This window comes from Anoplopoma fimbria, chromosome 11 (genome assembly GCF_027596085.1).
Source record: "Anoplopoma fimbria isolate UVic2021 breed Golden Eagle Sablefish chromosome 11, Afim_UVic_2022, whole genome shotgun sequence".
Taxonomy (NCBI): Eukaryota; Metazoa; Chordata; class Actinopteri; order Perciformes; family Anoplopomatidae; genus Anoplopoma; species Anoplopoma fimbria.
The window spans coordinates 8,698,080-8,712,283 of NC_072459.1; the positions used below are offsets into that span (position 1 = coordinate 8,698,080).

Sequence of the window (14,204 nt, forward strand, 5' to 3'; positions counted from 1 at the left end):
AACACCAGACTGTAAATGTGAAGCCCCTTTCGGACCTCTGAGGGGTCAACCACTTATACATTACCATTTATCCAGTGGAGTAGGATTAATTCTGATCATTTACCACAGTACTAGTAAAAACTTACAGTCCTGCATTCCGAAAAATATACTTTAGTAAAAGTACTGCATAAGTATTATTGTTCTTATCATCAAATTTGCCTTAATTAGGCTTTAAAAGTAAAAGAACCCACTGTGCAGTAATAATATACAACTTAGTTATTATTATTACTGACAAATGTAGCCGTTTTATTTACTGTTGGCTGGTTATTTGATTGTTGTGTAGGCATAAATCAGGATCCATATGTACCATGAGACCGTCTGGTATATTGATCTGCTCAGTTACTTCAAATAACAGCATCATTTTCAACAAAGATATTAAAGCTGCAACATTAAATGTAACTGAACTTAACTGGAATGTGCATTATTTAAAGAAAAAGAAAAATACAGGGAATACTGTATCACAGACATAAACAGAGAATTTAATTTGTAGTTCTTTCAAGTCATATTGCACCACCACAAAAAGCAACAACCATCTGTATCTAATATTAGTCTGCATGAAGGTGCTCACCAGAGAGCAGGATGAAGTTGATGTACAGGAGCAAAATACACGACAGTGACTGTTGTTTCCGGTGCAGGGCTTTAATCTGTGTAAACCGATTGTGAAGGCACACACACATTTGTTCTTTGGCCCTCCTGTTGCCCTTTGTCATAGCACCTCCTCTCCTCTCCTCTCCCTCTCCACCACCTTGTGTTGGAAGCCCCTGTCGTGATCCCGGCGGGGGCCCCCCCCTCCTCCTCCTCCTCTGTACAGGTTATTGGGCCCTCCCCTGCTTTTAGAAGCACGCCCGTCCCAGTGGTAGGGCCCATGGGTGTCTGAGTCGGGTCTGTAGGGACCCCTTCTCCTCCCACGGGGGCCACGAGCGCCTGTAGCATCTTTTGGGCATTCAGTCTCCAAGGCTGCCTGGCACAGACCATCTGGAGACACCAGGGTCTCTGGTTGCTCTGCATTGACACCCCTGCCTGTCTTAGACTGATATAACTCTGTATTTACCCCCATCTGTTGGCCATGGTTACCCTGAGCTCTGGTTTTAAATGGTCCTTTAGTGCAGTCTGAGGACAGAGACAGTTTGTCCAGGTGCTCAGTGACGGGGGCGGCTCTCCGGTGATGTTGTGGTCTGAACCTGCCTCCTCTCCTCGGACCCCTCGCCTGGTTCTGACGCCTCTGGCCCTGACCTCCTCTGCAGTGGGACTGTCCAGAAACAAACTGGTCCGCTCTGACTCCAGTTTCATAAGAGGCGGAGGGAACCGGCGGACCAGGAGAGACGTCAGCATCCAGGTTTTCGTTTTCAGCAGCAGGTGGAGTCTGTGGGAGTTCACAAATCACTGTAAAAGTTCTGTAGAACATTATATGGTAGTGGTGTTAATAGCGCAGTATTTGCGCAGTATTTGCTTCCAGCACAGAGATGAATCTGATATCTTCTCATCTGACTCTGGGTTTGACAGCAATAAAGGAGGATTTCTCAAAATATCTCAGTTTCCCTCAATGCCAAGTACTACAGCTCAATTCATATCATTTCTTTAACAGATGTAATATTTTGCATACAGAACAGGGTTCATCAGCAGAGGCATAATACTGAAATGGCCACTGGGTACGTTGTCTTGTTTTTAAACAATGCATTTATACTGAATCCAGTCACTTAAGTGGAAGCTATGTCAGAGAAATAGAATTGCCAATGGTAAGTCAATGGAAAAATGACATTTTTCCATAGACTTCCATTTGGATAAAGATACGAGATCAGATAAGACATGCAACATGTAACACTCCAAACCAAATTGATCAGACTTAATTAAAAAAAGAATCAAAGATAACTTAACTTTACTTAAACAGATGTCTTTATGTTTTTTGTCTTAACGTGGCCTTATGATTTCTGATTCATTCTCACCTCGTTGGTGTGGATGAGAAAACGATTTGACTCCACCTCCGGGTCAATGATCCCACCTTTAGACCTCTGTCTCTCCAGAAGCTTCTGGAGTTCACACCACTGCTGTGTAAAAGTTGAGCCAATCGCTGCTTCGTCCAGCTGAGTGAAAGAACACAAAGCCTTTAAATGTTCATTCTTGACCTTTGAAGCAGCTTCTGATGGACCTTGTGGTGAGATTGTAAATCTGTGCGTTAGAGGACGGGGTTACCTCAGGCAGCTGAGGGGCAGGAGAGCAGAGAAGCTGATCTACATCGTAGGTTAGAGGCTCTCTACACACCGGACACACCACAGTCAGCTCCTATCAGAAGAGTCAGGGATTAAATAGCTTATTGAGAAAGATGCCGAATTACTTCTCTCACCAGAACTCTTGAGCGGAGAGAAAAACAAAAAAATGTGTAGTTTTTTTCTAGGACAAGCAACCACATCGCTTCACTTTGCAAGGTTGGATCAACCTCATCACACCACAGATGTTGCGGTTAAACACAACATGAGCCGCTGTCTAAATGTATACGCATTTTCTATTTGTTCTTTCTCTGTTAGTTTATGAACATAATGCTGACGTCGGTACCCATTGTACCTCATCCTCATGGTAGACCTGTTGTAAGTTTTAGTTTGCCATCAAGTTATCAGATAAATCCTAAAGGTTGTTGTTTCTATGTCCTCTCTGATGGACAGCCTCCAAGTGAGGCGAAAGTCCTAGAAGATACATGCAAACGTATGACTTCAGATTATCCGCCTTTATTTCTCATAAAGAACATTACGAGCCGTGGTAGATATCTGACCTGACAGTCTGCTCTCTCTCTGGTCTTGTCCTCCTCTAACTCCTTCTCCCTCTGGCGGAGCTCCCTCTCGGAGTGGCTGGCGTAGCGGCCGAGGCAGTGGGAGTGGAAGTAGTGGTAGCAGCTCGTCTTGGAGAACGTTTCTCCCTCCTGTGGGCATCCAGGACACATAGAAGCATGAATGAGTTTGCAGATGCAGATTTAAGTGAAATTTCTGGAAACATCTGCAGATAAGAGACAGTTTAAATCCTGCATAATTATTTGAATGCCACTTTCAGGTTGTAAACACAACACAACAATGATTTATTATTACCTTATAAATAAATTGTGTTTTTATTGCTGTGTCATGTATAATACTATGCCCAGCCTGCAAGATAAACAAAGCCAAATCAAAAGGGCTTTTTGTGCATTTTATTAGTTGTCATTATCAATAAATCTGCAAACTATTTGCTTAAATAATGTAATGGTTGACAAAATGCCAGAAAATATCCGTCATAGTTTCCTAAAGCCTGAGGTGATTTAATCAAATTAGCCGTTTGGTTTAATTAAAACTTTCCAAAAATCAAAAGACATTAAAGCAAAGCTTAGAAGACTATTGGACTGATGGGCATAGCTCACCTTAAAGCCATAGAGGCAAATGACACAGTTTCCATGAGGAATATTGCTTTCAGTCAGGATTTCTTTCGCTTTCTGCAGGAGAAAAAACAGGAGGAGAGCAGTTGGAAACATAACTTTAAGCAGCAGTACAGCTCATCATTACCTTAATGAATTTAACAGATAATCCACTGAAATCATATATTCTCTTAAAAAAGATATATTAAAAAAGCACTAGTGACCTCAATGAGCTGATACAACACAGGTGAACCCAGACAGGACTGAGCCTCCAACTGAAGACACTTTTGGACACTAAGAGAAAGGGGTTGCACATGATTACAGGGTTTCACACAAAATATTAAACATTTCCTGAGCAGAAAGTCGTGATACTGATCAGTGAGTCTCATCAGTCCACAGCTTCAGTCGGTTACCTGCTGATCTTGTCATCAGAAAGCCCCCGTGGGTTATGAATGGAGATGGCTGGAGAAGACGAGGGGTACTAAGCACACAGAACAGGGAAGAGAGAGTTAAACTTAAGTCACGCATCAGTTTTTCTTGATCAGCTGAGCTTTGAGTCGCAAGTGTGGTGGTATTCTATATTTTCTGTTAATGTCAACATATCCCTTTATGAGTCATTACAGATACATTATTACTATGAGTCATGGAGAGTAAATGTGGGCATTATTCAATAAACCTTAACACAACACAGAGACTGAGATACTGTAACCCAGTCTGGGAGCAGGATACGATAACGGAGAGCGTACCTGCTTATCGAGGGTCAGAGTCAGGGTGAGTCGGACAAACTGGGAGACAGAGTCCTCCGCTGTGGACGGGTACAGGACCAGGCTGACCTCCCAGTCCCTAGAGGAGGCAACACACAAAAAACACAGCTTTAACAACAGCCTTCTAAAAACAGAGACACAAATCTGGAGCCAATAGAGACTGTGAGTAATGAAGTCTCTTCAGATGTCAATGCAGGCTGATGCAACAACATAGCAAGTGTACACAAACTACTTGCTCTGCAGAAAATACTACAATACAAGTATAAGCCGTGAATTCATAACAGAAAATAAGTATTAACAGCAATATGTTTGTAGCGTAACTGTCCTGTGAGAACCAAGTATCTCTACAAAGAACAAACAGCCTGTTTTTAGCTTTGTGACCAAGCATTTTCCAGCTTTTTAAAGAGTTTATTTTGCTGAAGAAGTAAGAGGATTTTCTCAACACATAAAGGAAACACTTTATCACAAACATTCAACATCAACACATCTGGAGATACATCGTTTCACCTGAACAGGAAGGGATGAAAAACTGTCATCTGAGAAGAAACTAAAGCTGTCAGACAAATGTAGTAAAAAGTACAATATCTACCTCTGAGATGTAGTAGAGTAAAACGTACAATATTCACCTCTCAGATGTAGTACAGTAAAAAGTACAATATTTACCTCTCAGGTGTAGTACAGTAAAAAGTACAATATTTACCTCTCAGATGTAGTAGAGTTAAAAGTACCTGATGATCCCTTTATGCTAATGAAGCAAAGTTATGTAAGCTAACTGAACAGCAGCCTCACCCGTCCTCTTTCCTGTTGACCATCAGTTCATCCAGATATATCGACTGCAGCACCTCGATCTCAGACATCACACTGTGGAGATAAACATTGTATTTAACCTGCACTGCTGCCTGTCTGTGCTGTTTTCTGATTGATTAAGAACCAGAGTTACCAAGCTAGCGTTAGCCTGTTAGCTCACACACTGTGTATCTAGCTAGAGTTAGCTCAATCAGTGCTGCTAATGTAACATGTCATCAGGTTTACTCACGTTACTGAACACATAAACTGTAGAGTAAGTTCAATGAGTGTCGTGACATGTTTATGGGGTTTGTAAAAACATATCCATGCTGTCAGAAAACTCACTCGCACTCCGCCATGACGGTGTTTCTATGCGCCGCTCCTCAGCTAGCTAGCTAGCTAGCTAACGTTAGCACTGGAGGCTTTCAAAACACGACACACCGCCGGTTAACGCGACTCTTCACCAGGCTGAGAAACCACGCCACCAGCCAACACGTGGACCCTGTGTTACGTCTGACATAAGCGTAACATCCACATTCATGAAGGCGAAGGCCGTGTCGGTAGTGCTGCCGACCTTTAAACTTTTACTTTGAATGTCTTAACCGGAAGTATGAGCATTCAAACTTTTACTTTGAATGTCTTAACCGGGAGTATCAGCTTGTTATTATGTCTGACTTGATGGAAGTTGAGTTGAAGGTGTTCATCGCCCTCCAGTGGCCACAGCGCGTAAATACAATTATATTTTGAAATTATTATTTATTATTTATTATTTATTATTTATTATTTATTATTTATTATTTATTATTTATTATTTATTACTTTATATATCACTTATAATAAGTTAAATATTTTAAAATGATTTAAAAATATTTTTCACTGTGTCGTTAACAACCCATTTAAATGTAATGTTACAGTTCCTCACTGCGACCACTGGGGGGCAGTCAAACCTCATGATTTCATTTGTGATTTAATATTTTATTTTGCTAAAAATGCTGAATAATGCTGAATAATGCTGAAAAATGCTTCAAGTCATTACTGTTGTTTATTTTTTATATAAATAAAGCAAATCTTTCGAAATGTCACAATGATTATATTCGTATGTAAAGCCTGCATATTGTACTATTGTGTTGTTTTATTTGTAGGTATTTGTTCATTTTTTCATTCTTTAATTTTTGTACATATTGTACAGCTTGTTCTTTTTTATTTAGCCCTGTGTTCAAAAAGGAAAAATAAAGGTTTTATTTGTAAAGTGCTCATTAAAAGGGTTTAGCAGGTTATCGTTTTCACGATTTATAATCTTGAGTATATATTGCCCTCTAGTGGCCGAAACCCGTAACTATAGTTGTTGTAAAAATGGTATCTTTTATGTTTTGACCAAGCATTGCTATGCTCAATGTGTTACTGTAGTTACTCACGGCGGCCACTAGAGGGCAGCTATACTCATGATTCTGAATACATGTGAAGAGATTATGAAAGCGTTACAAAACTATTATTAAAACTCGTTTTCAATACAAGAACTACACATATGGACGCAATCATTAGTTTGTAATAACCACATTAACAAGGATTTGTACATATTGATATCGATAACAGTTATCTGATATAGCTATATATTAAATTACATTACAGTCATTTAGCAGACGCTTTTATCCAAAGCGACTTACAATAAGTGTATTCAACATAGGTATTCAAGAGAACTACTAGTCACCAGAAGTCATAAGTGCATCTCCTTTTTTAAACAAGCATCTAAGAGCATAAAGCAGAGCAAATGTACAGTGCAGAAACAAACTAATATGAATACAATAAGTGCAACAAACTAATACGAATACAATAAGTGCAACAAACTAATACGAATACAATAAGTGCAACAAACTAATACGAATACAATAAGTGCAACAAACTAATACGAATACAATAAGTGCAACAAACTAATACGAATACAATAAGTGCTAAGTGGAAGGCTCAGGGTAATACTTCTTGAGTTTTACTGAGTGCTGCAGTTCCTCAAAATGACCACTGGAGGGAGCTTACTACTGGCGAGGACATGCAGTCGTCGAGTTAACCGCTAGGGGGCAGCGTTGAGCGTGTCAGCAGTCAGCCTGCCTTTTAATTCAAAGAAGAAGAAGACGACGAAAAAAGAAGAAGACGAAGAAGAAGAAAACCCGCGATACCAAAGCAAGAACCATGTAACGTGATTTCAAATAAATTACAGAAGAGTTTTACAGATAAAAGCAATAATTGTTTTTAGACATTAATACAACAAATGTGAGATATAGGATGAAATGCGCTTTAGTAACTTTCAACGGGCTCGTGCGGCGGTATAACATCCCAAAACAAATGTAAAGTTTAAATGCTGGACTCACGCTGGCTGGTTCGTTGTTTCTGAAAAAAGTCCAAGAAAATGGAAGATATTGCGATGGAGTCGGACTCAGCCGAGACTTCTGGATCGGCACCACAACAAGGGGTCGCTGATGCCTGGGAGACTGTCACTGCAGCGCTGGTGAGTGGGCTGCATCACCTGACTCATGTGGATGGATGACACAGACGCAGAATCCCATTAAAATATTTCATGATTTAATGTTTACTTGCTGATGGCATCTGTTCACAGCCGGTGGGACATGATGTAAGACGGCTCACTCATTAGTAAGGGTCTTCGGCTAAATTCGGCTTACTTTATGTTTTGCTTTGCCTGTGTCTTCCTGTCATTAAGTCTCTAGCATAAAAATAGCCCAAGATCCAGGACAGTTTACTCTGATTCAGGTCCAGTAAGGTCTTGAGGTACAGTCAACCCCTTTCAGGTGGAAAACTCACCTTGAGAAGTGTCCAGTGAAGTGAATATATCTGGCCTGGTATATTTTAGTGTTTCATATGAGACCATCTTGGACACATTAGTAGATTTATAGATATTAGACTGCAGCCTGACAGTATCTGATAAACTCTGTTTTAGATGTCTCCCGGCTGCTCGGTGACGGAGCAGAGCCTCTCGGACTCTCTGGCCCTGCTGTGTGGTCAGGGTCTGGGCCGGCTGCTGGGCGGCTGGCTGCTGGAGACTCTGCAGACGCGTCTCTCCTCCTCTGTGGTCCCAGAGTTCTGGTCCGGACTCAAACAGCCGGAGAACGAGCTGGAGGAGAGAGGCAGGGCCTGGGTTCTCCTCACCGCCTTTCGGACTCTATTAGACCGACTGGAACCTTTCCTGGGCAAGTGGAAAAAATATAGAGTTGATGAGTTCATTACTGATTATTAACGGGCAGAAACATTATTCAGACATCGCTCTTCTTCCTTTAGGTGGTTTGAAGAAGCTGGGGACGTGGCAGGACGAGGGCCGCGGCAGTCTCTGTGGCCCCGGGCCAGGGGGCCTCCAGGAGCGGGCCTTCACCATCATCAGAGCCCTCCTCCTCTTCTCCCCCTCCCCCGTTCTACAGGAGCGAGTGCTGGAGTTTTACAGCAGGACCTTCTCCGTCTACATGAACCAGGAGGGGCAGGTTGAGGACGGGGCCGAGCTGCCAGACGGCCCAGAGAGAGGGGTCTGTCCGGGCTGTGGGGTCCCAACGCAGCAGTGCTGGTGTAAGGAGGCCCTGGAGCAGCTACAGGACCTCAGCCACATCCTGTGAGTGGACTCAGAGAGGATGATGAATGAACCAGTTACACACTGCTGAACTCTTATGATAACTTAAGTCAGGAGGTATTTAGAGACATGAAGAAAAATACAAAATAACATCAACTTTATTCTGAAGAAGCTATAAAAACATGCTTTTCTTTATGTGCAGCTTCATCCAGATGACCGAAATATGACACAGTGCATGTCATGTATGTGTTATGTGCTCCATATGAGGATGAATTATTGTTTTTTTGTTTTTATTGTAGATCCAAACTGCAGCTGCTGGAGTGGGTCAGCTCGGAGGCGGTCACCTCCATCCTGCACAAGCTCATAGAGCAGCGGATGGAGCAGCACTGCAGGGGAGAATACGAACGCTCTTTCCTGCTGGAGTTCCAGGAGGTAAAACATCCGTCTGTCTCTCCTCCATCAGGGAATGTTATGTGAACTTTTGTCTTAATAAGTGTCTTCATTTTGAAAATGTTTTTATGTGGGCAGTGGTTGGAGCTAGTGCTGGGCTGGCTGAGCAAAGTGTTTGCAAGTGAGGCAGAGAGAGAAGGTCTGGTACCTGCTCCCAGTGCTCCCAGTGCTCCCAACACTCCCAGTGCTCCCATCATCCAGGCTGGCCAGTCTGGCAGCTCTGTACTGAAGCAGTGGAGATGCCACATGCACCAGTTCTTCTGCAGGATCTACGTCAACATGAGGATCGAGGAGCTCTTCAGTATAATCAGAGGTAAGAGAGAGAAAACAATGAGGCTAGCAGTTCCCCCCTGCTTCCAGTCTTTGTGCTAAGCTAGGCTGGAGTTGAGTTAGGAGCAGAAATGTTTTAATGATTAATTTGGAAAAAACGTTTCTCTCATGATTATTTAAATTTTTCCCACCTCTGTCAGATTTCCCAGAATCCAAAGCTGCCATTGAAGATCTGAAGTTTTGTCTGGAGAGAACCAACCAGAGGCAGCAGCTCCTCACCTCATTAAAATCTGCTTTTGAGAGCCGTCTGCTGCACCCGGGTCAGTTAGCCGCTGGAATGAAAGTACAGCACAGCGTTTGTTTAGTAATAAACATGAACACATCTTATTCATCCTGTCTTTGTTGTTCCGGCCGTTCTCAGGAGTTCACACATCTGACATCCTCACCGTTTACATCTCGGCCATCAAGGCCCTCAGAGAGCTCGACCCGTCCATGGTCATCCTGCAGGTTGCCTGCCAGCCGATCCGCAAGTACCTCAGGTGAGTCCATTTAAACTTTTAATATACATTTAAATTGTTTACATGCTGATAAAGGCTGGGCCTTGGTCTATAATCCAGCTTAAAGAAAATAAACAGTTTCTGTCTGATAACACAACATTAAACTTTGAACCCAAACAGCTGATAAAATAAAACGGATGATAACTTCTACATCACCTGGGTTGAGTTTTGTTGAAGCCTCTGTGGTGTGTTTAAGGACCCGGGAGGACACAGTGAGACAGATTGTAGCCGGTCTCACTGGAGACGCTGAGGGCTGCACAGACTTGGCCTCTGAGCTGTCCAGAGGAGACCCAGTGACTCTGGAGATGCAGGACAGTGACGAAGAAGGCAACGACCCCGAGGACTGGACTCCAGACCCGACCGACGCCGTCCCCGGTCAGTGAACGCACCGTTTATTATCTCTGCTGCTTGAATCCATTGTCTGCTGTTTAGTGTTTGATGTTCCTGAGAGTCGAATTCTTCATTTTTTAGATAAGATGGGCTCTAAACGCCGTTCATCTGACATCATAAGCCTGCTGGTCAGCATTTACGGCAGTAAAGACATCTTCATAGATGAATACAGAGCCGTGCTTGCAGACCGACTGCTGCACCAACTCAACTACAACACTGCAAGGTAATGAACAAAAGATTATTATTCTCTCATTTTTCTCCCCGTACACATGATCAAATCAAGCACAGACATGCCTCAGTTTATCTATCCATCATTGAAAATCTCTCCACCTCTGTGGACGTTTGTAACAAAAACTTTATTGTTGTAATTATTTTAACCAAAATTCTATTTTTTGTTTTCTTTTTTTCCTCTTTTTGTCTGTGCTGTTTTTATCTTTTTTGTGAAGCACTTTGGGGATTATGATTCTATGAAAACTGCTATAAAAATATAGAATAAATATATACAAAAACATCTCTATACCCATCATCACACCCAACCATCACAAAACAAAAACAGCTTAAACAAAGAGAACAAAATGCTGCCTTCAATATCAGAAATATCAGAGTTTCCAGGTCAGCGATTGTTACTTACAAGCTGGAAACAGAAATCAAAAGAAGGCGGCTTAATGTCGGGTTGAGCTTTATAGGTCTTCTTAGAAAATATACAAATTTAAATCAGTAATTTCAGAAACTTTGGTGTATTTAGTTTCTGCTAAGTAACGTTTCCAAAATATCCTCGTCTGACTTTCTTTATTTCTCGTTGTGTTTGCAGGGAGATCCGTAACGTGGAGCTTCTGAAGCTCAGGTTTGGAGAGTCTCACATGCATTACTGTGAGGTTATGCTGAAGGTATTATTTGTTTTATTTTTTCACTGTACTCCATGTTAAACTGTCCAACAAGCATCTTTGGACATGAGATGAGACTTTTGACATATGTGGCAGAAGTATACATATTTTTTTGGTCTCATCTCTTCCTGGTTTTTCACTGGAGAATTTTTCTGTCACAGTCTAGTAATGAAGTTTCCCTTCTGAAGGAAATTTAATAGTTTTATTAAATTTCATATTAAAAACGTTGAAAGAGTTTGAGCTTGCGGATGACATGCTCTTTAAATCTTAAATGTCTAATAACAACACTGGGAAGTGGACACGTTAAACTCGGTAAAAAATAGCTGAAATCATTAATTGACAAACACCAAACTTTCTCTGTTTCCTGAGTCCCAAATGTGACGGTTTGCTGCTATTCTATTAGTTATATCTGGTATTTTTAATAACTTTGGGTTTTAGACTGTTGGTCAGACAAAAGATGCAACATTTCACCTCAAGGTCTGGACATTTTACAGACCCAACTATTCATTAATTAACCTAAACACTAGTATCTACATTAATAGATAATGAAAATAATAATTTGCCTCTGTCCCGTCTCCTGTCCAGGACATGGCGGACTCTCGGAGGATCAACAGTAACATCCGGGAGGAAGAGTCGAGGCTGAGCGAGGAGGAGCAGCCGCCGCTGTCCCTCTCCTCCATCATCCTCTCCTCCGAGTTCTGGCCTCCGCTGAAGGAGGAGAAGTTGGAGCTGCCTCCGCTCGTCTGCCAGGCCATGGAGGCCTACACACACCGCTACGAGAAACTCAAGGTGGAGTTCAACTGCTGCTCAACAGCAAAACAGTAGATGGAGTAAAGTAATGTACTGATGTGGACGCAATTAAGACGCCTAGAAGAATCAACAGCAGTTTAATTGAATGCTATATTTCGTATATTTTCAGCTCTTTCTGACGGGGAACTGACGCTGTTATATATTCTCTCTGCAAAGACACCAGAGTTCATTCACAAAAACAGTAATTTAACCTCTCAGAACACAGGAGCTGATCTCTTAGTTTGTTTGTGTTATTGTGTGATTCATTAAAGTCATACAATAACATAAACAAACCTGTCCTTGAACACACCATTACAAAAACTTTATTTTTCCTTTTTGTTTATTACATTTCTAAAACTTCATATATCGCTGACTGACATGAGCTCATATTTTCTGACATGAGCTTTTTTCTTTCACTAGCTGAGCCATCAGTACATGATGTACTTGTGGATTGAAACTTTAACAGCAGTTTATCTTCTGCGTTTCAGGCCATGAGGACGCTGAGCTGGAAGCCTCACCTCGGCTCAGTCACTCTGGACCTGGAGCTGGAGGACCGCACCCTCACCAACCTCACCGTCTCCCCCATCCATGCCGCCATCATCCTCCACTTCCAGGAGAAAAGTACCACCTTTCATTTCAAACTGACATCAAGTTTTGTGCACCTGAACTTCAGCAGGATCAGATGTTTTTCCTTAACGAGCTCACACTGTCATATTGAGGAATAAACACAATTTCTTAAACTAGCAGAATACAGGATCAATTATGATATTTATATGCATTTATTAACATTCCACCTCAGTTCCGTTCCAATTTTTGTCCACTAACTGGTTGCCTATTCGTCATACATCAGGCTCCTGGACACTGGAGGAGCTGAGCGTGAAGCTGGGCGCCCCGAAGGAGCTGGTGCACAGGAAGCTGGCTCTGTGGCAGCAGCACGGCGTGCTGAGGGAGGAGGCGGGAGGCCGCTACTACGTGGTGGAGACGGGCTCGTCCAAAGAGAAGATGGAGAGAGGCGTGATGCTGATCGACAGCGATGAGGAGAGAGACTCCAACACCACCACCCAGTCCGAGCAGAGGGAGGAGAAGCTGCAGGTGCGCCCACGAAACACACACACACACACCCACACACACACACACACACACACACACACACACACACATAAACAAGATGTTGACCTGCAGGAGCATCTTTAAACGCCCGTTCTCTGTCCCTGCAGTTGTTCTGGGCCTACATCCAGGCCATGCTCACCAACCTGGACAGCATGACGCTGGACCGCATCCACTCCATGCTCCGGATGTTTGTCGCCACAGGACCAGTCGTCACGGAGATGGATGTCAACGAGCTGGAGGTCTTCCTGCAGAGGAAGGTCAGGGAGCATCAGCTGATGGTCTCTGCAGGCGTCTACAGACTCCCCAAATCCACCTGAGGAAAGGAGGAGCAGGAGAGCAAAACGAGGAGGACAAACTGCTCAAGTGTGTGACGCTGCATTCAGGTGCTAAGTGGGAAATATAGGAACATATTGTTCTCCTCAGCTCTTGAGAAGGAAAACTACTAAAGCTGCTTATTGCAGCTATGAAAAAATACTGTTTGTTCTGAAGACTGAATCCAAACCACGAGTATCAGTATCTGAAAGAAGGGGTAATATCCACCAGCGTGTCAAACTGGATTTTTCTGTGACATGAATGCAGCTTTTTTTTTATGAAGGCTATTCGTCTGAAAATCTTGTTTTCAAAATAAAAGCACTTCCACCCTCAGCGTTTATTCTGCAGCGGGAAGTTAAGTTGTTGTGAGGGTTATTAAAAACTGATGTATTATAATTTTAAAAGATCTTTAATGTCTCCTGTGTGTTTCTCTGAACTGAATCAACCAGACCTGTTACATTTTTACTTATAACTCATAATTTCTATTTTCAGAAGCATGTTACAAGTTTTCCAGCACTGAAGATGCTGTTATACTGAGCTGCTTATGTAAACATTTATGTGACACTTATCTCACTGCTTTTTTTCTGCAGCATTTGAATCCTTTAAAATAAGATAGAAACTTCCTAACAGTACAGTCTATATGAAGTTAATTTCTAACCAACAAGGACATCCTGAAAAACTAACTCAGCACCATTAGTTTTGGTCTGCGTGGGAGGAGGCACAAGTCAAGTATCGAGGCTATGAAGTCTTAAGTCCTAAACCTTCTGTTAAAACTCCTTAAAGAAAGTGATTTTCTGTCTTCTGTTGGTAGTTGCACTTGAGTATGTCTGTTTATTTTACTTTGACTTCTACTCCACTGCATTTCAGATGGAAATATATATTATCTTTCACACATCTGTCCTGTCAGGAATGTTG

General features: G+C 42.3%; 2 protein-coding genes across 2 annotated transcripts; one reads left to right on the top strand and one right to left on the bottom strand.

The window, feature by feature from the left end:
• Positions 1-497: 497 nt before the first annotated feature.
• On the bottom strand, positions 498-5,576 carry rnf25 (ring finger protein 25). The gene is made up of 10 exons (XM_054607254.1): positions 5,308-5,576; positions 4,966-5,037; positions 4,159-4,255; positions 3,826-3,893; positions 3,637-3,706; positions 3,419-3,490; positions 2,804-2,950; positions 2,230-2,319; positions 1,983-2,120; positions 498-1,402 (listed from the first exon to the last, which is right to left on the bottom strand). Exons 1-10 carry the CDS (start codon positions 5,319-5,321, stop codon positions 746-748), a joined length of 1,425 nt encoding a protein of 474 aa, XP_054463229.1. The 5' UTR covers positions 5,322-5,576; the 3' UTR covers positions 498-745.
• A 1,469-nt stretch (positions 5,577-7,045) lies between these two features.
• anapc2 (anaphase promoting complex subunit 2) lies at positions 7,046-13,670 on the top strand. Its single transcript, XM_054607509.1, has 14 exons — positions 7,046-7,462; positions 7,910-8,159; positions 8,248-8,569; positions 8,827-8,959; positions 9,056-9,290; positions 9,448-9,567; positions 9,669-9,786; positions 10,001-10,179; positions 10,276-10,417; positions 11,006-11,081; positions 11,664-11,867; positions 12,356-12,488; positions 12,718-12,959; positions 13,085-13,670. The coding sequence occupies exons 1-14, from the start codon at positions 7,364-7,366 to the stop codon at positions 13,292-13,294; spliced, it is 2,463 nt and encodes an 820-aa protein (XP_054463484.1). The 5' UTR covers positions 7,046-7,363; the 3' UTR covers positions 13,295-13,670.
• Positions 13,671-14,204: the final 534 nt, after the last annotated feature.

What these genes read in the sequence shown, in the direction of transcription:
- rnf25 (XM_054607254.1), bottom strand. An exon ending in TGTTGTATCAGCTCATTGAG is followed by an intron (nt 3,491 to 3,636) that starts GTCACTAGTGCT and finishes TTTCTCCTGCAG; the next exon opens with AAAGCGAAAGAAATCCTGAC. An exon ending in TTCTCATCCACACCAACGAG is followed by an intron (nt 1,403 to 1,982) that starts GTGAGAATGAAT and finishes GAACTCCCACAG; the next exon opens with ACTCCACCTGCTGCTGAAAA.
- anapc2 (XM_054607509.1), top strand. Translation starts at nt 7,364, where the DNA reads ATGGAAGATATTGCGATGGAGTCGGACTCAGCCGAGACTTCTGGATCG. An exon ending in AGACTGTCACTGCAGCGCTG is followed by an intron (nt 7,463 to 7,909) that starts GTGAGTGGGCTG and finishes ACTCTGTTTTAG; the next exon opens with ATGTCTCCCGGCTGCTCGGT. An exon ending in CCGATCCGCAAGTACCTCAG is followed by an intron (nt 9,787 to 10,000) that starts GTGAGTCCATTT and finishes GGTGTGTTTAAG; the next exon opens with GACCCGGGAGGACACAGTGA.